Source organism: Choloepus didactylus, chromosome 2 (genome assembly GCF_015220235.1).
Source record: "Choloepus didactylus isolate mChoDid1 chromosome 2, mChoDid1.pri, whole genome shotgun sequence".
NCBI lineage: Eukaryota > Metazoa > Chordata > Mammalia > Pilosa > Megalonychidae > Choloepus > Choloepus didactylus.
In genome coordinates, this window is record NC_051308.1 from 11,761,540 (window position 1) to 11,787,901 (window position 26,362).

Consider the following 26,362-nt stretch of genomic DNA (forward strand, 5'->3'; position numbering starts at 1 on the left):
ATCAACTTTACATGGATCAAAGACCTAAATATTAGAGCCAGAACTATCCAATACCTACAAGGAATGTAGGAAAGCATCTTCAGGACCTTGTGTTAGGCATTGGTTTCTTAGATTTTACACCCAAAACACAAGCAACAAAAGAAAAAAAAAAGATAAATGAGACCTCATCAAATTTCAACACTTTTGCACTTTAAAGTAAAATGGCAATTCACACAATGGTAGAAAATATTTGGAAACCCTATATCCAATAAAGGTTTACTATCCAAAATACGTAATGAAGTTCTTCATCTTAACACCTAAAAGACAGGCAAGCCAAATAAAAAAATGGGCAAAAGATTTGAATAGACATCTCTGCAAAGAAGATATTTAAAATGGCTAGAAAGCACATGTAAAGGATCTCATCATCAATAGCCATCAGATGAATGAATATCAAAACCACAATGTGATACCATTTTACACCCATTTAGAATGGCTGCTATTTAAAAAACAAAACAAAAATTAAGTTTTGGAGGAGATGCAGATAAATAGGAACACTCATTCTTTGTTGGTCGCAATGTAAAATATTGCAGCTGCTTTGGAAGGCAGTTGGAAGTTCCTCGAAAAAGCTAAGTATAGAAATACCGTATGACTCAGCAATCCCACTACTAGGTATATATATCCAAAGAATTGAAAGCAGGGAGAGATATTTTCACGCCGATTTTCATAGCGGTATTATCCACACTTGCCGAAAGATAGAAGCAACCGAAGTGTCCATCAGCTGATGTATGGTTAAGCAAAATGTGGTATATACATGCAATGGAATATTATTTAGCTATCAAAAGGAATGAAGTCCTAATGCATGCGACAATATGGTGAACCTTGAAGACATTATGTTGAATGAAATAAGCCAGACACAAAAAGACAAATATTGTATGATCTCACTATTATAAATTATTTATAAGCAACCTCAAATTGTTGGAATCTAGAATATTGGTTACCAGAAATAGATTGGGTTTAGAGGATGGGGAGTTGATGCTTAACTTGTACAGAATTTCTGTTTTGGTTGACGGTAAAGATATGCAAATGGATGGTGGTGATGTTAGCACATTATTGTGAGGGTAATCAACAGCATTGAACTATTGAGATGAATGTGGTTAAAAGAGGAAACTTCAGGATATAACTAGAATAAAAATTAAAAGTTAAAGCATAGGAGGGAAGATGGCGGCATAGAGAGGAGTGAAAGCTAAGTAGTCCCCCTGGAACAACTAAAAAAAATGAGAAACAACTAGTAAATAATCCAGAATAACTGCGGGGGAACAAACGAGACCGTCCACTCATCATACACCAACCTGAATTGGGAGGAATGCCCAAGATCACAGCATAAAATCTGTAAGTAAAACCTGCGGATCCAAGTCATGAGATCCCCTCCCCCATAGCTTGAGCTGCAAAGCCTCGTGGTGCCAGAGAGAAGCTCTCTCCCAGCAAGCGAATATAGCTCAGCTGAGCCCCAACTGGGGTTTTAGGTAGCGAGTGTGATGCTCACTACAGGTACGAATCCCCAAAAAACAGACAGAGGCTTTGGGTGATGACTGACCTTGGAGAGCCAGAGGGTCCCTTGGACTGGGTCTGAAGGGGAGTATCTGTTTGTTTTTTGGCTCAGTGGAGAAAGCCCCAGTCATATTCAGTTTCCAGGGCTGTGACTTGGGGATGGGTGGAGACAGCACAAGCAGAGAGAGAGACCATTGAAATGCTAATGACCTCCATCTGGGGGCTCTGTCTTCTCTAGGAGGAAAGGGGTGGGGCCCTTTCCATTCAGAACCAGACCCCAGAGCCTGGGGGAACACGGCCATACCTCCTCACACCAGTCAAGAATTATAGGCTAACAGGCACCACCTGCTGGGCAGAAAAGCACAGTGACCTGAGGCATCACAGGGTGGAGCAATTTTCTAAGACACACCTCAGGGAAACAAGATACTGAATATTTCTTCCCTCTGGGACCTGAGCCTGTTCTGGTCTGGGAAAGCCTGATGTGGATAACCAAGGAAACCATGCCTAGACAACAGAGGATTACAACCTATACTAAGAGGAACAAAGTTATGGCCCAGCCAAAGGAACAAACGTGTACTTCAACTGAGATACAGGAATTTAAACTAATGCTGAATCAATTCAAAAAGTTTAGAGAAGATATTGCAAAAAAGAGGCTGTAAAGAAAACACTGGGCATATATAAGGCAGAAATCAAAAGTTCAAAAAAACAACTAGTAGAATCTATGGAAACGAAAGGCACAACACAAGAGATGAAAGACACAATGGAAACATACAACAGCAGATCTCAAGAGGCAGAAGAAAACACTCAGGAACTGGAGAACAAAACACCTGAAAGCCTACATACAAAGGAGCAGTTGGAGAAAAGAATGAAAAAATATGAGCAACATCTCCGGGAACTTAAGGATGAAACAAAGTTCAATAATGTACATATCATTGGTGTCCCAGAAGGAGAAGAGAAGGGAAAAGGGGCAGAAGCAATAATAGAGGAAATAATGAAAATTTCCCATCTCTAATGAAAGACATAAAATTACAGATCCAAGAAGCGCAACGTACTCCAAACAGAATAGATCTGAATAGGCCTACGCCAAGACACTTAATAATCAGATTATCAAAGGTCAAAGACAGAGAGAGAATCCTGGAAGCAGCAAGAGAAAAGCGATCTATTACATACAAAGGAAGCTTAATAAGACTATGTGCGGATCTCTCAGCAGAAACCATGGAGGCAACAAGGAAGTGGTGTGATATATTTAAGATACTGAAAGAGAAAAACCGCCAACCAAGAATCCTATATCCAGCAAAGCTGTTCTTCAGATATGAGGGAGAGCTCAAAATATTTTCCGACAAACAGACAATGAGAGACTTTGTGAAAAGACACCTGCCCTACAGGAAATACTAAAGGGAGCACTACAGAATGATAGAAGACAGGAGTGCGTGGTTTGGAACACAATTTTGGGAGATGGTGACACAACAATGTGAGTACACTGAACAGAGATAACCATAAATATGGTTGAGAGAGGAAGGTTGGGAGGATGTGAGACACCAGAAAGGAGGAAAGATAAAGACTGGGACTGTATAACTTGGTGAAATCTAGAGTGTTCAACGGTTGTGATAACATGTACAAATATGTTCTTTTATGAGGGAGAATGGGCAAATGTCAACCTTGCAGGGTGTTAGAGGTGGGGAGGCATTGGGGGAGGGATGCAATCAACATAAACTAGAGAATCTGTAACTAATAGAATCATTGTGTTATGCTTCCTTTGATCTGACAAGGTGATATACCAAGGTAAATGTAGATAAGAGGGGGGCATAGCGGAGACATGTTGGACACTTGACAATGGTGGTGGTGTCTGATTCTTTGCTCTGCTTTGATTTGAGGTTATTTTTCCTTTTGCTGCTTCTTAGCTGTTATTTTTTTTCCTCTCTCTTTTGCCTCTCTACCTTCTTTGACTCTCCCTCCTGCCTTGCGAAAGAAATGTAGATGCCCTTATATAGATAGTGGTGAAGGTGGTGAATACATAAATGTATGACCATACAGAGAACCATCGATTATTTACTTAGGATGGAATGTATGGTGAGTGAACAAAACCATAATAAAAGAAAAAAAAATGGGTTGATGACAAAACCTTGAGGGCAATATACTGAGTGAAATAAGCCAGACACATAAGGACAATTATTGCAGGGTCTCACTGATAGGAACTAATTACAATATGTAAACTCATAGACATGAAATATAACATACCAGGATATAGGATGAGGCTTAAGAATGGAGCAGTTGCTTAAGTATGAGCATTCAACTAGGATGAACTTGGATGTTTGAAAATGAACAGACGTGTCGGTAGCAAGATGTGAGAATGACTAACAGTGCCGAATGGCGTGTGAATGAGGTGAAAGGGGAAGCTCAGGGTCATATATGTCACCAGAGGGAAGGTTGGAAATCGAAAGATGGGAATGTATAAAACTGAATCCTGTGGTGGGCAGTGTCCACGATTAACTGTGCAAATATTGGAAATCGTTTCCATGAACCAGAACAAATGTATGACAATACAATTAGAAGTTAATAATAGAGGGGTATATAGGGAGAAAATATATACCTATTGCAGACTGTATACTGCAGTTAGTAGTATTTCAGCAGTTTTTCATGGACAGTAGCAAATGTACTATACCAGCACTACGAGTCAACAATTGGGGGTTGGTTGGGGATGGGGAGGATCTGAGTTTCCTTTTCTTTTTTTCTTTTTTCATCTTTCACTGTATTTCTTATCTGGAGTAATGAAAAGTTTCTAAAAATTGAACAAAATTAAGTGTGGTGATGGATGCACAGCTGTATGAAGGTACCCAGGGGCAACTGATTGTAATGGTAAAATTGTCACTTGAATTATTCATTAATGAAAAATATTTTCGTTTATTTAAAAAAAAAAAGTAAATGTACAAAGAGGGGAGGAAGGGAATGGGATATTTTGAATGTTCTTTTCTATTTTAATTTTTATTTTATTTTTTGGAGTAATGAAAATGTTCAAAGATTGATTGTGGTGATGAATGCACAACTATATGACGATACGGTGAACAACTGATTGTACGCTTGGAATGACTGTATGTTTTGTGATCATATCTCAATAAAATTGCATTAAAAAAGTTAAAGCATAGGACTGTACAACATTGTAGACAATGGGCTATTATATGAATAAAAGTATAAGAATGTTCTTTCATGAATTATAATCAATGTACGATACGAATATAAGGTGTTAATTAGTGTATGGGGGAAATACACTTAAAGTATAGACGATAGATAATAGTACAATTTTATTAATCTTTCAAGGGTAGCTACTGTTAAAAAAGTGATACAATTATTTTTTTTAATGCTATCATTAGTTGTAACAAATGTTCCATGGCAATGCAAGGTGTTGGGGGTGGATTGGTTTATGGGAATCCGTATTTTATGCATGATTATTTTGTAAACCCACAACTTCTCTATTTTAAAAAGTATGTATTTGATAAAATAAATGAATTTTAAAAAAAAACAGCTTATTTGAGTAAAAAGAAGTGATAGGAGGCGGGGCAAGATGGCAGACTGGTGAGCTGTAAGTTTTAGTTACTCCTCCAGGAAAGTAGGTAAAAAGCCAGGAACTGCGTGGACTGGACACCACAGAGCAATCTGTCTTTGGGCATACTTCATACAACACTCATGAAAATGTCGAACTGCTGAGATCAGCGAAATCTGTAAGTTTTTGCGGCCAGGGGACCCGCGCCCCTCCCTGCCAGGCTCAGTCCCGTGGGAGGAGGGGCTGTCAGCTCCGGGAAGGAGAAGGGAGAACTGCAGTGGTAGCCCTTCTCAGAAACTCATTCTACTGATCCATACTCCAACCATAGATAGACTGAGACCAGACACCAGAGAATCTGAGAGCAGCCAGCCCAGCAGAGAGGAGACAGGCATAGAAAAAAAAAAATAACACGAAAAACTCCAAAATAAAAGCAGAGGATTTTTGGAGTTCTGGTGAACACAGAAAGGGGAAGGGCGGAGCTCAGGCCTTGAGGCGCATATGCAAATCCCGAAGAAAAGCTGATCTCTCTGCCCTGTGGACCTTTCCTTAATGGCCCTGGTTGCTTTGTCTATTAGCATTTCAATAACCCATTAGATCTCTGAGGAGGGCCCTTTTTTTTTTTTTTTTTTTTAATCCTTTTTTCTTTTTCTAAAACAATTACTCTAAGAAGCCCAATACAGAAAGCTTCAAAGAATTGCAATTTGGGCACGTCAAGTCAAGAGCAGAACTAAGAGAGCTCTGTGACAAAAGGCAATAATCCAGTGGCTGAGAAAATTCACTAAACACCACAACTTCCCAAGAAAAGGGGGGTGTCCGCTCACAGCCACCATCCTGGTGGACAGGAAACACTCCTGCCCATCGCCAGCCCCATAGCCCAGAGCTGCCCCAGACAACCCAGTGTGACGGAAGTGCTTCAAATAACAGGCACACACCACAAAACTGGGCGTGGACATTAGCCTTCCCTGCAACCTCAGCTGATTGTCCCAGAGTTGGGAAGGTGGAGCAGTGTGAATTAACAAAGCCCCATTCAGCCATCATTTCAGCAGACTGGGAGCCTCCCTACACAGCCCAGCAGCCCAGAACTGCCCTGGGGGGACGGCACTCACCTGTGACATAGCACAGTCATCCCTCAACAGAGGACCCGGGGTGCACAGCCTGGAAGAGGGGCCCACTTGCAAGTCTCAGGAGCCATACGCCAATACCAAGGACTTGTGGGTCAGTGGCAGAGAAAAACTGTGGCAGGACTGAACTGAAGGATTAGACTATTGCAGCAGCTTTAAAACTCTAGGATCATCAGGGAGATTTGATTGTTAGGGCCACCCCCCCTCCCCGACTGCCCAGAAACACGCCCCACATACAGGGCAGGCAACACCAACTACACACACAAGCTTGGTACACCAATTGGGCCCCACAAGACTCACTCCCCCACTCACCAAAAAGGCTAAGCAGGGGAGAACTGGCTTGTGGAGAACAGGTGGCTCGTGGACGCCACCTGCTGGTTAGTTAGAGAAAGTGTACTCCACGAAGCTGCAGATCTGATAAATTAGAGATAAGGACTTCAACTGGTCTACAAACCCTAAAAGAACCCTATCAAGTTCAGCAAATGCCACGAGGCCAAAAACAACAGAAAATTATAAAGCATATGAAAAAACCAGACGATATGGATAACCCAAGCCCAAGCACCCAAATCAAAAGACCAGAAGAGACACAGCACCTAGAGCAGCTACTCAAAGAACTAAAGATGAACAATGAGACCATAGTACGGGATATGAAGGAAATCAAGAAGACTCTAGAAGAGCATAAAGAAGATATTGCAAGACTAAATAAAAAAATGGATGATCTTATGGAAATTAAAGAAACTGTTGACCAAATTAAAAAGATTCTGGACACTCATAGTACAAGACTAGAGGAAGTTGAACAACGAATCAGTGACCTGGAAGATGACAGAATGGAAAATGAAAGCATAAAAGAAAGAATGGGGAAAAAAATTGAAAAAATCGAAATGGACCTCAGGGATATGATAGATAATATGAAACGTCCAAATATAAGACTCATTGGTGTCCCAGAAGGGGAAGAAAAGGGTAAAGGTCTAGGAAGAGTATTCCAAGAAATTCTTGGGGAGAACTTCCCAAATCTTCTAAACAACATAAATACACAAATCATAAATGCTCAGCGAACCCCAAATAGAATAAATCCAAATAAACCCACTCCGAGACATATTCTGATCACACTGTCAAACACAGAAGAGAAGGAGCAAGTTCTGAAAGCAGCAAGAGAAAAGCAATTCACCACATACAAAGGAAACAGTATAAGACTAAGTAGTGACTACTCAGCAGCCACCATGGAGGTGAGAAGGCAGTGGCACGATATATTTAAAATTCTGAGTGAGAAAAATTTCCAGCCAAGAATACTTTATCCAGCAAAGCTCTCCTTCAAATTTGAGGGAGAGCTTAAATTTTTCACAGACAAACAAATGCTGAGAGAATTTGCAAACAAGAGACCTGCCCTACTGGAGATACTCAAGGGAGCCCTACAGACAGAGAAACAAAGACAGGACAGAGAGACTTGGAGAAAGGTTCAGTACTAAAGAGATTCGGTATGGGTACAATAAAGGATATTAATAGAGAGAGGGAAAAATATGGCAAACATAAACCAAAGGATAAGATGGCCGATTCAAGAAATGCCTTCACGGTTTTAACGTTGAATGTAAATGGATTAAACTCCCCAATTAAAAGATATAGATTCGCAGAATGGATCAAAAAAAATGAACCATCAATATGTTGCATACAAGAGACTCATCTTAGACACAGGGACACAAAGAAACTGAAAGTGAAAGGATGGAAAAAAATATTTCATGCAAGCTACAGCCAAAAGAAAGCAGGTGTAGCAATATTAATCTCAGATAAAATAGACTTCAAATGCAGGGATGTTTTGAGAGACAAAGAAGGCCACTACATACTAATAAAAGGGGCAATTCAGCAAGAAGAAATAACAATCGTAAATGTCTATGCACCCAATCAAGGTGCCGCAAAATACATGAGAGAAACCCTGGCAAAACTAAAGGAAGCAATTGATGTTTCCACAATAATTGTAGGAGACTTCAACACATCACTCTCTCCTATAGATAGATCAACCAGACAGAAGACCAATACGGAAATTGAAAACCTAAACAATCTGATAAATGAATTAGATTTAACAGACATATACAGGACATTACATCCCAAATCACCAGGATACACATACTTTTCTAGTGCTCATGGAACTTTCTCCAGAATAGATCATATGCTGGGACATAAAACAAGCCTCAATAAATTTAAAAAGATTGAAATTATTCAAAGCACATTCTCTGACCACAATGGAATACAATTAGAAGTCAATAACCATCAGAGACTTAGAAAATTCACAAATCCTGGAGGTTAAACAACACACTCCTAAACAATCAGTGGGTTAAAGAAGAAATAGCAAGAGAAATTGCTAAATATATAGAGACGAATGAAAATGAGAACACAACATACCAGAATCTATGGGATGCAGCAAAAGCAGTGCTAAGGGGGAAATTTATAGCACTAAACGCATATATTAAAAAGGAAGAAAGAGCCAAAATCAAAGAACTAATGGATCAACTGAAGAAGCTAGAAAATGAACAGCAAACCAATCCTAAACCAAGTACAAGAAAAGAAATAACAAGGATTAAAGCAGAAATAAATGACATAGAGAACAAAAAAACAATAGAGAGGATAAATATCACCAAAAGTTGGTTCTTTGAGAAGATCAACAAGATTGACAAGCCCCTAGCTAGACTGACAAAATCAAAAAGAGAGAAGACCCATATAAACAAAATAATGAATGAAAAAGGTGACATAACTGCAGATCCTGAAGAAATTAAAAAAATTATAAGAGGATATTATGAACAACTGTATGGCAACAAACTGGATAATGTAGAGGAAATGGACAATTTCCTGGAAACATATGAACAACCTAGACTGACCAGAGAAGAAATACAAGACCTCAACCAGCCCATCACAAGCAAAGAGATCCAATCAGTCATCAAAAATCTTCCCACAAATAAATGCCCAGGGCCAGATGGCTTCACAGGGGAATTCTACCAAACTTTCCAGAAAGAACTGACACCAATCTTACTCAAACTCTTTCAAAACATTGAAGAAAATGGAACACTACCTAACTCATTTTATGAAGCTAACATCAATCTAATACCAAAACCAGGCAAAGATGCTACAAAAAAGGAAAACTACCGGCCAATCTCCCTAATGAATATAGATGCAAAAATCCTCAACAAAATACTTGCAAATCGAATCCAAAGACACATTAAAAAAATCATACACCATGACCAAGTGGGGTTCATTCCAGGCATGCAAGGATGGTTCAACATAAGAAAAACAATCAATGTATTACAACACATTAAAAACTCGAAAGGGAAAAATCAATTGATCATCTCAATAGATGCTGAAAAAGCATTTGACAAAATCCAACATCCCTTTTTGATAAAAACACTTCAAAAGGTAGGAATTGAAGGAAACTTCCTCAACATGATAAAGAGCATATATGAAAAACCCACAGCCAGCATAGTACTCAATGGTGAGAGACTGAAAGCCTTCCCTCTAAGATCAGGAACAAGACAAGGATGCCCACTGTCACCACTGTTATTCAACATTGTGCTGGAAGTGCTAGCCAGGGCAATCCGGCAAGACAAAGAAATAAAAGGCATCCAAATTGGAAAAGAAGAAGTAAAACTGTCATTGTTTGCAGATGATATGATCTTATATCTAGAAAACCCTGAGAAATCAACGATACACCTACTAGAGCTAATAAACAAATTCAGCAAAGTTGCGGGATAGAAGATTAATGCACATAAGTCAGTAATGTTTCTATATGCTAGAAATGAACAAACTGAAGAGACACTCAAGAAAAAGATACCATTTTCAATAGCAACTAAAAAAATCAAGTACCTAGGAATAAACTTAACCAAAGATGTAAAAGACCTATACAAAGAAAACTACATAACTCTACTAAAAGAAATAGAAGGGGACCTTAAAAGATGGAAAAATATTCCATGTTCATGGATAGGAAGGCTAAATGTCATTAAGATGTCAATTCTACCCAAACTCATCTACAGATTCAATGCAATCCCAATCAAAATTCCAACAACCTACTTTGCAGACTTGGAAAAGCTAGTTATCAAATTTATTTGGAAAGGGAAGATGCCTCGAATTGCTAAAGACACTCTAAAAAAGAAAAACGAACTGGGAGGACTTAACACTCCCTGACTTTGAAGCTTATTATAAAGCCACAGTTGCCAAAACAGCATGGTACTGGCACAAAGATAGACATATAGATCAATGGAATCGAATTGAGAATTCAGAGATAGACCCTCAGATCTATGGCCGACTGATCTTTGATAAGGCCCCCAAAGTCACTGAACTGAGCCATAATGGTCTTTTCAACAAATGGGGCTGGGAGAGTTGGATATCCATATCCAAAAGAATGAAAGAGGACCCCTACCTCACCCCCTACACAAAAATTAACTCAAAATGGACTAAAGATCTCAATACAAAAGAAAGTACCATAAAACTCCTAGAAGATAATGTAGGAAAACATCTTCAAGACCTTGTATTAGGCGGCCACTTCCTAGACTTTACACCCAAAGCACAAGCAACAAAAGAGAAAATAGATAAATGGGAACTCCTCAAGCTTAGAAGTTTCTGCACCTCAAAGGAGTTTCTCAAAAAGGTAAAGAGGCAGCCAACTCAATGGGAAAAAATTTTTGGAAACCATGTATCTGACAAAAGACTGATATCTTGCATATACAAAGAAATCCTACAACTCAATGACAATAGTACAGACAGCCCAATTATAAAATGGGCAAAAGATATGAAAAGACAGTTCTCTGAACAGGAAATACAAATGGCCAAGAAACACATGAAAAAATGTTCAGCTTCACTAGCTATTAGAGAGATGCAAATTAAGACCACAATGAGATACCATCTAACACCGGTTAGAATGGCTGCCATTAAACAAACAGGAAACTACAAATGCTGGAGGGGATGTGGAGAAATTGGAACTCTTATTCATTGTTGGTGCGACTGTATAATTGTTCAGCCACTCTGGAAGTCAGTCTGGCAGTTCCTTAGAAAACTAGATATAGAGTTACCATTCGATCCAGCGATTGCACTTCTCGGTATATACCCGGAAGATCAGAAAGCAGTGACACGAACAGATATCTGCACGCCAATGTTCATAGCAGCATTATTCACAATTGCCAAGAGATGGAAACAACCCAAATGTCCTTCAACAGATGAGTGGATAAATAAAATGTGGTATATACACACGATGGAATACTACGCGGCAGTAAGAAGGAACGATCTGGTGAAACATATGACAACATGGATGAACCTTGAAGACATAATGCTGAGCGAAATAAGCCAGGCACAAAAAGAGAAATATTATATGCTACCACTAATGTGAACTTTGAAAAATGTAAAACAAATGGTTTATGATGTAGAATGTAGGGGAACTAGCAGTAGAGAGCAATTAAGGAAGGGGGAACAGTAATCCAAGAAGAACAGATAAGCTATTTAACGTTCTGGGGATGCCCAGAAATGACTATGGTCTGTTAAATTCTGATGGATATAGTAGGAACAAGTTCACAGAAATGTTGCTATATTATGTAACTTTCTTGGGGTAAAGTAGGAACATGTTGGAAATTAAGCAGTTATCTTAGGTTAGTTGTCTTTTTCTTACTCCCTTGTTATGGTCTCTTTGAAATGTTCTTTTATTGTATGTTTGTTTTCTTTTTAACTTTTTTTTCATACAGTTGATTTAAAAAAGAAGGGAAAGTTAAAAAAAAAAAAAAGAAAAAGAAGGAAAAAAAAAAAAAGATGTAGTGCCCCCTTGAGGAGCCTGTGGAGAATGCAGGGGTATTCGCCTACCCCACCTCCATGGTTGCTAACATGACCACAGACATAGGGGACTGGTGGTTTGATGGGTTGAGCCCTCTACCATAAGTTTTACCCTTGGGAAGACGGTTGCTGCAAAGGAGAGGCTAGGCCTCCCTCTATTTGTGCCTAAGAGTCTCCTCCTGAATGCCTCTTTGTTGCTCAGATGTGGCCCTCTCTCTCTGGCTAAGCCAACTTGAAAGGTGAAATCACTGCCCTCCCCACTACGTGGGATCAGACACCCAGGGGAGTGAATCTCCCTGGCAACGTGGAATATGACTTCCGGGGAGGAATGTAGACCCGGTATCGTGGGACGGAGAACATCTTCTTGACCAAAAGGGGGATGTGAAAGGAAATGAAATAAGCTTCAGTGGCAGAGAGATTCCAAAACGAGCCGAGAGATCACTCTGGTGGGCACTCTTACGCACACTTTAGACAACCCTTTTTAGGTTCTAAAGAATTGGGGTAGCTGGTGGTGGATACCTGAAACTATCAAACTACAACCCAGAACCCATGAATCTCGAAGACAGTTGTATAAAAATGTAGCTTATGAGGGGTGACAATGGGATTGGGAAAGCCATAAGGACCAAACTCCACTTTGTCTAATTTATAGATGGATGTGTAGAAAAGTAGGGGAAGGAAACAAACAGACAAAGGTACCCAGTGTTCTTTTTTACTTCAATTGCTCTTTTTCACTCTAATTATTATTCTTGTTATTTTTGTGTGTGTGCTAATGAAGGTGTCAGGGATTGATTTAGGTGATGAATGTACAACTATGTAATGGTACTGTAAACAATCGAAAGTACGATTTGTTTTGTATGACTGCGTGGTATGTGAATATATCTCAATAAAATGATGATTAAAAAAAAAAAAAAACAGAACAAAACTGAAACATAGTAAAGGCCAGAGCATGCTGGGCAAGAAGTCAACTCAGCAGTCATGGTAGGGTTTGTGGTTGCTATTTTTGAAAGGGCAGGTGACAACTGAGCAGACTGCTGAAGGAAGTGAGGCATTCAGACTCTCTAATATTTGGCGGAAGCAAGTTCCAGAGAGAAGAAACTGCAAGTGTAAAGACTCCAAAGCAAAAATGTGCTTGCAGGGTTTGAGGAAAAGCAAGGAGGCCCATGTGGCTGGAGTGGAAAGAGAATAAGAAAGTGAATGGTAGGAGATAAAAAATTAAAAAAAAAAAAAAACCTGCCCTGCAATGAGCATTTTCAAGACTGGAGAAACAAATTGAAGCTGAAGAGACAGCCACTGGCCTAAAGACCCACAGAATTCTTTCAGTTTATTTGGTTGTTGATATAAACATTACAGAGGGAGCATTGTCCCCCCTTTATGTGAAGCATATACTCTAAGGAAATGTCAGAAAAATATGGAATGGAAATTTACATAATCCATAATTTAAAAAATAATTTGGTGGCCAGTTTTCTGGGAATATTCGAGCATTGGTTTGTCTTTAAAATTTATAGTTTAAAGAAGAAAGAAAGTTGCTCCTTCATTTGTAGGAAAACTTCAGCAAAGGCCAAAGAGGCAGAAATTCATGTATTAATAATCATGGAGCATTCACTTGTAAGAGGCACTATCTGAGACCCTGAGAATGCAGAGCTGCCCTCAAGAAGCTCATGAAGAGACAAGCATGCAATGACAGTGAAGTTTGGAGGGCTGTGGGGGCCATGGTATCAGCCAGGTATGTGTCAGGGAGGGGAGGACATCCCAAAAGCCCTCATACAGATATCGTGATCTACCATCATTCATTCATTCTCTCCGTCTTCTGAGCACCTACTGTGGACCGGATACTCTTAATAGATGTTGGAAATAATACATAAGCTATAATCTTTGCTGGAAGAGGACCTGGTTGTGTGTGTGTCGTTCAGGGGAAGGACCAGATCATGCATTTGATCTTGGACATGTTGACTTGGAAGGGCCCTTGGCACATCCAGGGGAAGATGGCAGCTAGGCATTGGAGCTTGGGGAGTCACAGTGAATGAGGTCCTTGAGGCTGCAGAGAGGAAGGACCTAGGGCCAAGCCCTAGGAGCACCTGGGAGAGGAGGCTGTGCCTGAGAAGGAATATCTGTCTGTCAGCAGTGGCCCATTTAGAACACATTCAATACTTGACCAGAATTAGGGAGTAGAAGCTGCAGAGATTAACGGATTTGCTGGTTTGTGTATACATTGTTATTGAACACTTCTGTCTTGCTCTCCTGAAATCCTTTACTCACATAAGCTTTATCTCATTAAAAGTGATTAGGCATGAAAAGAACTTGTATTAGAGGAGATTTTTTAAAATCCAGTTTCGTATGATATCAGTATTCTTCAGTTTTCTCAGACATACTTGTTCCAAAACAGAGTAACTTCCTCCTGTCATTGGTTAACAATCTGACTGTTAGTGCTTCTTTTTCCCTTCTGTCTGGTCTTAATAGTGCATTGTCTTTCCATGGGAGCTGTGGTTTGAATTGATTAATGGTGGGGATTTGGGGACTGGTTTTTTATTCAGTTTTGCTTTAGTGTTTTGCTGAATGCTGATAATTCATGAAATCACTAGTCCTTAATTTAGGAATTATATGCCCATTCTGTTGTCTGGTATCTGTTCTTCTCTAAACTGAAAAAATAGGACTATTTCTCAAAAGACCCTTCTTGCAGCAGGGTTTGTTCCCTTCCTCCTTCCTCCTTCCCACTTTCTTCCTCCCTCTTTCCCTTACTTTCTTATTTCACAAATCCTTACTGGTATGTGCCAGATGCTATGACAGATCCTGGGGATGCAGTGATGAGCAAAGCAGACTTGGTCCGTGTCTTCAAAAGCTTACAGTGTAGCATGGGGGTCAGACAGATCAAATACCACACAATAGAGAAATGACGGAGTACTTGTGGTAAATAATTGTTTGCTGTTGTCTATTGAGCTAGTTCTATTAGAAACAAAAATAATTGAATATATAAGTAATAAAATAATCCCTTCACCTAGCACCAACACATATAGATGCTTTTCAAAACATACTTGAATGAGTGAGAATTTAGAAAGCTGGCAAGGAAAAGCCTGCTTCCCATGAATAGCCACCCATAGCATTTGCCTTACTGTGGGATTCCCGCATATCATTTTCTTTTCAAATATGCTAGGTCATATATCTCAGTTAAAGGTGTAAGAAATCATGTTTTTGTGTTTAGCGTCATGAAAAGCTGCTTACCAAGCACTTTAAACATCTGTCTCTCTAGGCTTCACTAGGTTTGACCTGCCACTCCAGGGCCTTGGCCCCATGTCTGTGTTACATGAAGTCCTGGTAGGCATGCCACTGGATGCTCATCTTTGCTGTTGACAGCTGAAAATTCAACTTTTTCCAAAAGGAACTTTACCGTGTCCCTTGTAGTTTTGTTTGCTTTTCCTTTAACTGGCATGCATTAATGAATTCAGCATTGCTCTGGAAGAAAATATTTTTAGCCTGTTTTTAGTTTTGATATTCATAGATCATATTTAAAAGAAAAATTGATGGACAATTGATTTATTCTTAAAAAGAAAAAAAGCTCTGTAATTTTCTGCAAGCTTATTTCTACTTAAATGAATTATCTCCTCTCTTGCAATTAACCTCTCTTTAATCATCAGCTTTTATGTTCTAAAATGGCCCTGTGTTTATCACTGACTTTAATTCATTCTTTTAGCAATAAATATTTATTGCGTGCCCATTATGTACCAAAAGCTCTGTTAGGTGTGAGGGATAAGCAGTGGACACAATAAAACTTTTGCCCCCAAGGAACTTAATGTCAAAATCTTAAAAAGCAAGAAGAGGCAAAAGACCCAAAGAGCCTTAAGTGACTTCCCTTCATATAAATCCTGGCCTCCAATATCTTTATCAGCTTACTTGACCTCTCTTAAGTTGTTTCTTCATCTATAAAATGGAGTTTATAATTTGCTTTGTTGTCACAATGGATAGAAAAATTTCATTAGACACAAAAGATAGAATGTTTTTTAATGGCAACAGAAACTACAGACACCATTAAACAAAGCTGCAGATTACACAGCCTCCTCCTTGGTAGGAGTCCTGCCTCCCTGGTCCCAGAGTTCCACTTGGGGACATCAGCTGCGATGACACCACTCCCATCAGGGGCCGTTTCCAGCAGCTGTGAGATGCTCCCTATGCCATTCTAATGGAGAGGGGCTGACACCCATCCAGCCTTCCTTCCTACCCCTGATTGTTCTTCAGCTCTGGCTGTGGGCCTGTCTGCACCACCCAACACATTCCTGAGTGTGTGTGCCAAAACCTGGTAGGTGATGGAAGCTTTCCCAGGAGCATCCCCCAGCACACGCAGGCCTCAGGCCCCTCGAGTCCATGCCAGCAGCACTGGTACTAACTCACAGGTCATTTTGACAGTTGAAGAGGTGACGCTTTTGGCATAGTGTTAAGCCCAAAGTAAACACTCAATGATTGTATTAATACCGTTAATACAGCATTACATTAATTATTAATACATTAATGCCATTATTCTCAGTGAAATAAAATATTTGACAAATTATTTCAGGAGCATCTTTTCCAAATATGGTTAGATAACATTCTTACATAACCAATTGTATTTCCTCTTTGGTTAAACATAAACCTAAACTTTTTCTTCTAAATTTGAGAAATATGACAACAAACCTCTACTCTTTCTTCATTTTCCAGAAAAATAAATGAGTATTCTCTTAATCCCTCTCCTTCTACCAAAATGAAACAAAAAACAGAAGACAACTCAACAAAAGGTGACACAGTGAGCTTGCCAGTGTTCTTTGAAGATGTCCATACAATGTAATGCATATATTCATTATTATTTTAGCCACATTTCAGTATTAAGAGATCAAAATCCTTGCAGTGATAACAGGCTAAGTTTCTGCTTACTTTCTGTTTTGTGTATCCCTCATTTACTTAATTTATTTTTCTTATTTCTAAATATATTTTGTCTTTGAAAACAAATTTGAGGCAACGAAGTTGGTCAGAAGCCATAGTACTTTCTTCCATCTAGTCAGGTGTCCTGGTCCTTTGTTGCAGGTGCTGTTTGGCACTGCGGACGGGCAGGTGATCGTCATGGACTGCCACGGCAGGATGCTGGCACATGTCCTCCTGCACGAGTCTGACGGCATCCTCAGCATGTCCTGGAACTACCCCATCTTCCTGGTGGAGGACAGCAGCGAGAGCGACACTGACTCGGATGACTACTCCCCTCCCCAGGGTAACCCGTGTGCCTCTTCATTTCCTTTGTCACTTAACAAAAGGGAGCAAAGGAGTATTCAAAAGAGAATAAACTGTTTTAGAGGAAGAAGTTTAAAGGTCCACCATATTCACAGTACCTGAACTTACTGGGAAAAAATCTAGAACTGAAATGCGGTAAAGCCTTGACCTAATCTCAGTTCTTGATTTGACTGCCTTCTGTCTGCTGTAACTTTTCTCACAATCACTGGTCAAGTTGATTAAATTTGATGTAAAATGAGACTTACGACCTTGCGTGTGTCTCTAGGGTGTTGTGGGGCTTAGCTGCTTAGTGGGAATAGAGAGGGCTGAAGATGAAAAATTCTCTGCTATTCATATAACTTAATATGGGGTATATCCAAATGTTATTAAAGCCTGTCGCTTCAGCTGTGTGAGGAAAGGATTAGTTCTGCCTGTAATAAAGGCCAGTACCTTGGGCAGGTAGTCCACATCCCAGTCTGTTTCTCAGTTCAAAAGAACCTGCCGCCTCTCCATTAGCTTCACAATGGTGTTAGGTTAGATTTGTTGACATCTGAGTATTTAAATATTTGGATTAGTAATGAAAAATTGTTTCAGACTCTTGGTGGGGTTATTTTCAAACTCCAGCTTCCTTCACCCCTAACATTGTTCTTTATCCTTCAGATGGGTAAGGGGCCAAAAAAAAAAAAAAAAAAAAAAAGTCGAAGTCTTTGATTTTGATGCTGGCCATCACCAGTATCAGCTTCCAACACTGGCCTACTCAAGGCTTTGGTCCTTCACCAATACCCTGTTCCCACACCCACTCCTCTTTTTAAAAGGAAAATAAATTATGAAAATGGTGGGAGGGGACTGGCACCATGATTCAAAGTCAGCATACTGCAGGACTTGTGCCTTCGGTTGGCACAGCCGTGCCTTTACTGCTGTGCTGAGTGCCTGTTATAGGCACAGAGTAGACTCACTTTTCCTGTGCCATGGGGCCACGCTCATCCCTGGTCCAGGTCAAGTTTTTAAACTTTTTTCCCCATCAGTGTCTGGCTCCATTGGTACTTGGAGTCCTCTCATTTTGTCTTCTCTTTCTGACACAGAGGGAATTCCCAGCGACAGACATCCACATGTGCACACACTTACTTGTGTATATGGTTATATATGTACGTGTGTATGTGTGTACTTATTTATTTTAGGAAAAGACACTGTTTATAGTGGAAGTGTTTTAGAATCAGTGGGTCTTGGGAAGGAGGAGTGTTCCTGGTACCCATAAATCCTCTTGGGAGGTAAATATATCCTTTCCTAGAGGACACCAGCCTTGAGTTCAATGTTGGTCATATTTCTACAACCTTATAGTGATAAAATCAATGTCTTTATCACATTGGACGCAGCATACTTTTAAAAGTAGAACTTCTTTTTTGTAGGTTGAGTGCATTTTATTGATTTTATTATTGGAAAAAACAAGATCCAGAGACCAAGTATGTAAGGCTGCTACATTCCAAAATCTTACTTAAGTTTATAAAGTGAGTCAAGGTTGAGTCTAAGGAATGAATTCTGTCCTTGGCAGCTACTGTAACCAGTTATCCTTCTCAGAAGCAGTGGGGCAATTGAGAGGATTCCAGATAGAGCAGTTTCCCTTGGCTTCCTGGGGGCTTTAAGGGCAGAGACAGGCACCTACAGCATCTTTGGGCAAAGCATAGAGGAGCAGTGCCTGGGAATCCTCTGCAGACAGGGCTGAGTCAGAGGTGAGTGGGCAGGTGGGTGGTGGGCAAGACCCCCACTCCTGCCAGGAGAGGAGCTCAGCAACATGGGGAAGCTCTCCAGGAGCCTTTGGAAAGAGCCCTGACTCCCTAGGCCTGTTTGAGGGGTTTGCCTTTACCTTTAAAAGAACGTGGGAGAATTTACTACATGCCGTCAGGGCTCCTTCCTTAAAATCGAGATAAGTCCTCCTGAACTTAAGGAGGATTTTCTCTATGCTAGCTATGCACTGAAAATATAGCAAAATTCTTTATGAACCACCTCCAGCCTCAGCCTTCTTTCCAGATTTGGGGTCTCTTATAGTAAAAACTAGTAAAAAAGAACTAGTGGTGGCTGCTGGGGCTGCTCGTTTCCAGTAACGTTGAATGAAAGAGCATTTAGTGTTGAAAAGCAACTTTGTGTGTATTGGGCCAGGATTAAGAAAACATTTTCATCCCTCTTCCCACCAATCTTGTATTTGAACATTGTATGGCATTAAAATAGTTTCTAGATCATTAGAAACACACAGCACATTAACACATAAGCTAATAAACTTTTCACACATATTCTCACCACCTTATAAAAGAGCCCAAGGAGCCCAGCCGCACCAAGTTCTCTGTTAAGTACCACCCTTCTCATGGCCCTTAGGTAGGTAGTTCCAAAAAGGCACTGAATGCTTGCCTTATTTGGTAACGTCCCAGCCAAGAGTCTGATGTGCATTATGAGACTTTTTTTTTTTTTTTTAAACAACAACCTGCAGCCTTGTGAACCTGGATTTAGGTCATGTGCTCATTGCCTTCCTTTCACTCAGCACTTGTGTTCCCACAGATGGTCCAGCAGCTTATCCTATCCCAGTGCAGAATATCAAGCCACTCTTCACTGTCAGCTTCACCTCAGGAGACATCAGCCTGATGAGCAACTATGATGACTTGTCTCCTACTGTCATCCGTTCAGGACTGAAAGGTACATAACACCGAATAGGACACGGTGCCCATATATCAGCTCTGTGCAGGTTTGCCTTCCAAGGTGACTCTTTTACACCAGTACTTATTGATTCCTGTTCTCTGCCGTGATCTCCTCTGTGCTTAATGGAGTCTGGTTAATAAAGGTCATTTCTCCTTAGCTCCTATGCTTAACTGACAAGTGAATACCTCGTCTTATCTTGAGGAGGGATTTCTGATATTCAGTCTTTGTCTCACTCTGCTTTTTTCCTCGCTAAGACAAGAGTGATCATCTCTTGAATGTATAAGTGTGTTTGCCGCTGGTGTTTGCACATTAAATGGACATGGCACCTGACATTCTTGAGACAGCAGGTGGGGCACAAGACATCATTTACAAACAACCCTCTCTGATTTTAAGAATCTGGTAGGCTTATTAAAGAAATGATCATTGTTTAAAGTTGCCTTGAAATACTGTGGAAGGCCCACAGTTGCCAGTCTGAAGTATTGGTGTACAGGTTAGCAGTCAAGTGTTGATGCCTTCCTGATAGATGTTATGAAATGTTGTTCTCTCAAGAGAAAATCAGTGTACAACGCATTTGTGGTGTATTGCATTTTGCAATTCAGTACTATTTACATTGTGACCCTGATGACTTTAGAAAAACAATTCTAGGGGAATTCTACCAAACTTTCCAGAAAGAACTGACACCAATCTTACTCAAACTCTTTCAAAACATTGAAGAAAATGGAACACTACCTAACTCATTTTATGAAGCTAACATCAATTTAATACCAAAACCAGGCAAAGATGCTACAAAAAAGGAAAACTACCGGCCAATCTCCCTAATGAATATAGATGCAAAAATCCTCAACAAAATACTTGCAAATCGAATCCAAAGACACATTAAAAAAATCATACACCATGACCAAGTGGGGTTCATTCCAGGCATGCAAGGATGGTTCAACATAAGAAAATCAATCAATGTATTACAACACATTAACAAGTCAAAAGGGAAAAATCAATTGATCATCTCAATAGATGCTGAAAAAGCATTTGACAAAATCCAACATCCCTTTTTGATAAAAACACTTCAAAAGGTAGGAATTGAAGGAAACTTCCTCAACATGATAAAGAACATATATGAAAAACCCAGAGCCAGCATAGTACTCAATGGTGAGAGACTGAAAGCCTTCCCTCTAAGATCAGGAACAAGACAAGGATGCCCGCTGTCACCACTGTTATTCAACATTGTGCTGGAAGTGCTAGCCAGGGCAATCCGGCAAGACAAAGAAATAAAAGGCATCCAAATTGGAAAAGAAGAAGTAAAACTGTCATTGTTTGCAGATGATATGATCTTATATCTAGAAAACCCTGAGAAATCGACGATACAGCTACTAGAGCTAATAAACAAATTTAGCAAAGTAGCGGGATACAAGATTAATGCACATAAGTCAGTAATGTTTCTATATGCTAGAAATGAACAAACTGAAGAGACACTCAAGAAAAGATACCATTTTCAATAGCAACTAAAAAAATCAAGTACCTAGGAATAAACTTAACCAAAGATGTAAAAGACCTATACAAAGAAAACTACATAACTCTACTAAAAGAAATAGAAGGGGACCTTAAAAGATGGAAAAATATTCCATGTTCATGGATAGGAAGACTAAATGTCATTAAGATGTCAATTCTACCCAAACTCATCTACAGATTCAATGCAATCCCAATCAAAATTCCAACAACCTACTTTGCAGACTTGGAAAAGCTAGTTATCAAATTTATTTGGAAAGGGAAGATGCCTCGAATTGCTAAAGAGACTCTAAAAAAGAAAAACGAAGTGGGAGGACTTACACTCCCTGACTTTGAAGCTTATTATAAAGCCACAGTTGCCAAAACAGCATGGTACTGGCACAAAGATAGACATATAGATCAATGGAATCGAATTGAGAATTCAGAGATAGACCCTCAGATCTATGGCCGACTGATCTTTGATAAGGCCCCCAAAGTCACTGAACTGAGCCATAATGGTCTTTTCAACAAATGGGGCTGGGAGAGTTGGATATCCATATCCAAAAGAATGAAAGAGGACACCTACCTCACCCCCTACACAAAAATTAACTCAAAATGGACCAAAGATCTCAATATAAAAGAAAGTACCATAAAACTCCTAGAAGATAATGTAGGAAAACATCTTCAAGACCTTGTATTAGGCGGCCACTTCCTAGACTTTACACCCAAAGCACAAGCAACAAAAGAGAAAATAGATAAATGGGAACTCCTCAAGCTTAGAAGTTTCTGCACCTCAAAGGAATTTCTCAAAAAGGTAAAGAGGCAGCCAACTCAATGGGAAAAAATTTTTGGAAACCATGTATCTGACAAAAGACTGATATCTTGCATATATAAAGAAATCCTGCAACTCAGTGACAGTAGTACAGACAGCCCAATTATAAAATGGGCAAAAGATATGAAAAGACAGTTCTCTGAAGAGGAAATACAAATGGCCAAGAAACACATGAAAAAATGTTCAGCTTCACTAGCTATTAGAGAGATGCAAATTAAGACCACAATGAGATACCATCTAACAGCAGTTAGAATGGCTGCCATTAAACAAACAGGAAACTACAAATGCTGGAGGGGATGTGGAGAAATTGGAACTCTTATTCATTGTTGGTGGGACTGTATAATGGTTCAGCCACTCTGGAAGTCAGTCTGGCAGTTCCTTAGAAAACTAGATATAGAGCTACCATTCGATCCAGCGATTGCACTCCTCGGTATATACCCGGAAGATCGGAAAGCAGTGACACGAACAGATATCTGCACGCCAATGTTCATAGCAGCATTATTCACAATTGCCAAGAGATGGAAACAACCCAAATGTCCTTCAACAGATGAGTGGATAAATAAAATGTGGTATATACACACGATGGAATACTACGCGGCAGTAAGAAGGAACGATCTGGTGAAACATATGACAACATGGATGAACCTTGAAGACATAATGCTGAGCGAAATAAGCCAGGCACAAAAAGAGAAATATTATATGCTACCACTAATGTGAACTTTGAAAAATGTAAAACAAATGGTTTATAATGTAGAATGTAGGGGAACTAGCAGTAGAGAGCAATTAAGGAAGGGGGAACAATAATCCAGGAAGAACAGATAAGCTATTTAACGTTCTGGGGATGCCCAGAAATGACTATGGTCTGTTAATTTCTGATGGTTGTAGTAGGAACAAGTTCACTGAAATGTTGCTATATTATGTAACTTTCTTGGGGTAAAGTAGGAACATGTTGGAAGTTAAGCAGTTATCTTAGGTTAGTTGTCTTTTTCTTACTCCCTTGCTATGGTCTCTTTGAAATGCTCTTTTATTGTATGTTTGTTTTCTTTTTAACTTTTTTTTTCATACAGGTGATTTGAAAAAAGAAGGGAAAGTTAAAAAAAAAAAAAAAAAAAAAAAAAAAGAAAAAATACAAACAAGGGGAAAAAAAAAAAAAAAAAAGATGTAGTGCCCCCTTGAGGAGCCTGTGGAGAATGCAGGGGTATTCGCCTACCCCACCTCCATGGTTGCTAACATGACCACAGACATAGGGGACTGGTGGTTTGATGGGTTGAGCCCTCTACCATAAGTTTTACCCTTGGGAAGACGGTTGCTGCAAAGGAGAGGCTAGGCCTCCCTGTATTTGTGCCTAAGAGTCTCCTCCTGAATGCCTCTTTGTTGCTCAGATGTGGCCCTCTCTCTCTGGCTAAGCCAACTTGAAAGGTGAAATCACTGCCCTCCCCCCTACGTGGGATCAGACACCCAGGGAAGTGAATCTCCCTGGCAACGTGGAATATGACTCCCAGGGAGGAATGTAGACCTGGCACCGTGGGACGGAGAACATCTTCTTGACCAAAAGGGGGATGTGAAAGGAAATGAAATAAGCTTCAGTGGCAGAGAGATTCCAAAAGGAGCCGAGAGGTCACTCTGGTGGGCACTCTTATGCACACTTTAGACAACCCTTTTTAGGTTCTAAAGAATTGGGGTAGCTGGTGGTGGATACCTGAAACTATCAAACTACAACCCAGAACCCATGAATCTCGAAGACAGTTGTATAAAAATGTAGCTTATGAGGGGTGACAATGGGATTGGGAAAGCCATAAGGACCAAACACCACTTTGTCTAGTTTATGGATGGATGTGTAGAAAAGTAGGGGAAGGAAACAAACAGACAAAGGTACCCAGTGTTCTTTTTTACTTCAATTGCTCTTTTTCACTCTAATTATTATTCTTGTTATTTTTGTGTGTGTGCTAATGAAGGTGTCAGGGATTGATTTAGGTGATGAATGTACAACTATGTAATGGTACTGTAAACAATCGAAAGTACAATTTGTTTTGTAAAAAAAAAAAAAAAAAAAAAAAATAAAGAAATGCAACAACCAAGAAGAAAAAAAAAAAAAAAAAAAAAAAAGGCAACCAAATTGGAAAAGAAGAAGTAAAACTGTCATTGTTTGCAGATGATATGATCTTATATCTAGAAAACCCTGAGAAATCGACGATACAGCTACTAGAGCTAATAAACAAATTTAGCAAAGTAGCGGGATACAAGATTAATGCACATAAGTCAGTAATGTTTCTATATGCTAGAAATGAACAAACTGAAGAGACACTCAAGAAAAGATACCATTTTCAATAGCAACTAAAAAAATCAAGTACCTAGGAATAAACTTAACCAAAGATGTAAAAGACCTATACAAAGAAAACTACATAACTCTACTAAAAGAAATAGAAGGGGACCTTAAAAGATGGAAAAATATTCCATGTTCATGGATAGGAAGACTAAATGTCATTAAGATGTCAATTCTACCCAAACTCATCTACAGATTCAATGCAATCCCAATCAAAATTCCAACAACCTACTTTGCAGACTTGGAAAAGCTAGTTATCAAATTTATTTGGAAAGGGAAGATGCCTCGAATTGCTAAAGAGACTCTAAAAAAGAAAAACGAAGTGGGAGGACTTACACTCCCTGACTTTGAAGCTTATTATAAAGCCACAGTTGCCAAAACAGCATGGTACTGGCACAAAGATAGACATATAGATCAATGGAATCGAATTGAGAATTCAGAGATAGACCCTCAGATCTATGGCCGACTGATCTTTGATAAGGCCCCCAAAGTCACTGAACTGAGCCATAATGGTCTTTTCAACAAATGGGGCTGGGAGAGTTGGATATCCATATCCAAAAGAATGAAAGAGGACACCTACCTCACCCCCTACACAAAAATTAACTCAAAATGGACCAAAGATCTCAATATAAAAGAAAGTACCATAAAACTCCTAGAAGATAATGTAGGAAAACATCTTCAAGACCTTGTATTAGGCGGCCACTTCCTAGACTTTACACCCAAAGCACAAGCAACAAAAGAGAAAATAGATAAATGGGAACTCCTCAAGCTTAGAAGTTTCTGCACCTCAAAGGAATTTCTCAAAAAGGTAAAGAGGCAGCCAACTCAATGGGAAAAAATTTTTGGAAACCATGTATCTGACAAAAGACTGATATCTTGCATATATAAAGAAATCCTGCAACTCAGTGACAGTAGTACAGACAGCCCAATTATAAAATGGGCAAAAGATATGAAAAGACAGTTCTCTGAAGAGGAAATACAAATGGCCAAGAAACACATGAAAAAATGTTCAGCTTCACTAGCTATTAGAGAGATGCAAATTAAGACCACAATGAGATACCATCTAACAGCAGTTAGAATGGCTGCCATTAAACAAACAGGAAACTACAAATGCTGGAGGGGATGTGGAGAAATTGGAACTCTTATTCATTGTTGGTGGGACTGTATAATGGTTCAGCCACTCTGGAAGTCAGTCTGGCAGTTCCTTAGAAAACTAGATATACAGTTACCATTCGATCCAGCGATTGCACTTCTCGGTATATACCCAGAAGATCGGAAAGCAGTGACACGAACAGATATCTGCACGCCAATGTTCATAGCAGCATTATTCACAATTGCCAAGAGATGGAAACAACCCAAATGTCCTTCAACAGATGAGTGGATAAATAAAATGTGGTATACACACATGATGGAATACTACGCGGCAGTAAGAAGGAACGATCTGGTGAAACATATGACAACATGGATGAACCTTGAAGACATAATGCTGAGCAAAATAAGCCAGGCACAGAAAGAGAAATATTATATGCTACCACTAATGTGAACTTTGAAAAATGTAAAACAAATGGTTTATAATGTAGAATGTAGGGGAACTAGCAATAGAGAGCAATTAAGGAAGGGGGAACAATAATCCAAGAAGGACAGATAAGCTATTTAATGTTCTGGGGATGCCCAGGAATGACTATGGTCTGTTAATTTCTGATGGATATAGTAGGAACAAGTTCACAGAAATGTTGCTATATTAGGTAACTTTCTTGGGGTAAAGTAGGAACATGTTGGAAGTTAAGCAGTTATCTTAGGTTAGTTGTCTTTTTCTTACTCCCTTGTTATGG

The 26,362-nt window shown here is 39.5% G+C and overlaps 1 protein-coding gene across 3 annotated transcripts in view; it reads left to right on the top strand.

Moving 5' to 3' along the window:
• Nucleotides 1-26,362, top strand: part of TULP4 (TUB like protein 4) — a 336,350-nt gene that overhangs the window by 254,960 nt on the left and 55,028 nt on the right. For all 3 annotated transcript variants that reach the window (XM_037820591.1, XM_037820601.1, XM_037820610.1), the window contains 2 exons: nucleotides 17,029-17,209; nucleotides 19,756-19,890. In XM_037820591.1, the coding sequence (XP_037676519.1) occupies nucleotides 17,029-17,209; nucleotides 19,756-19,890 (316 nt within the window). The remainder of the gene's footprint in view (nucleotides 1-17,028; nucleotides 17,210-19,755; nucleotides 19,891-26,362) is intronic.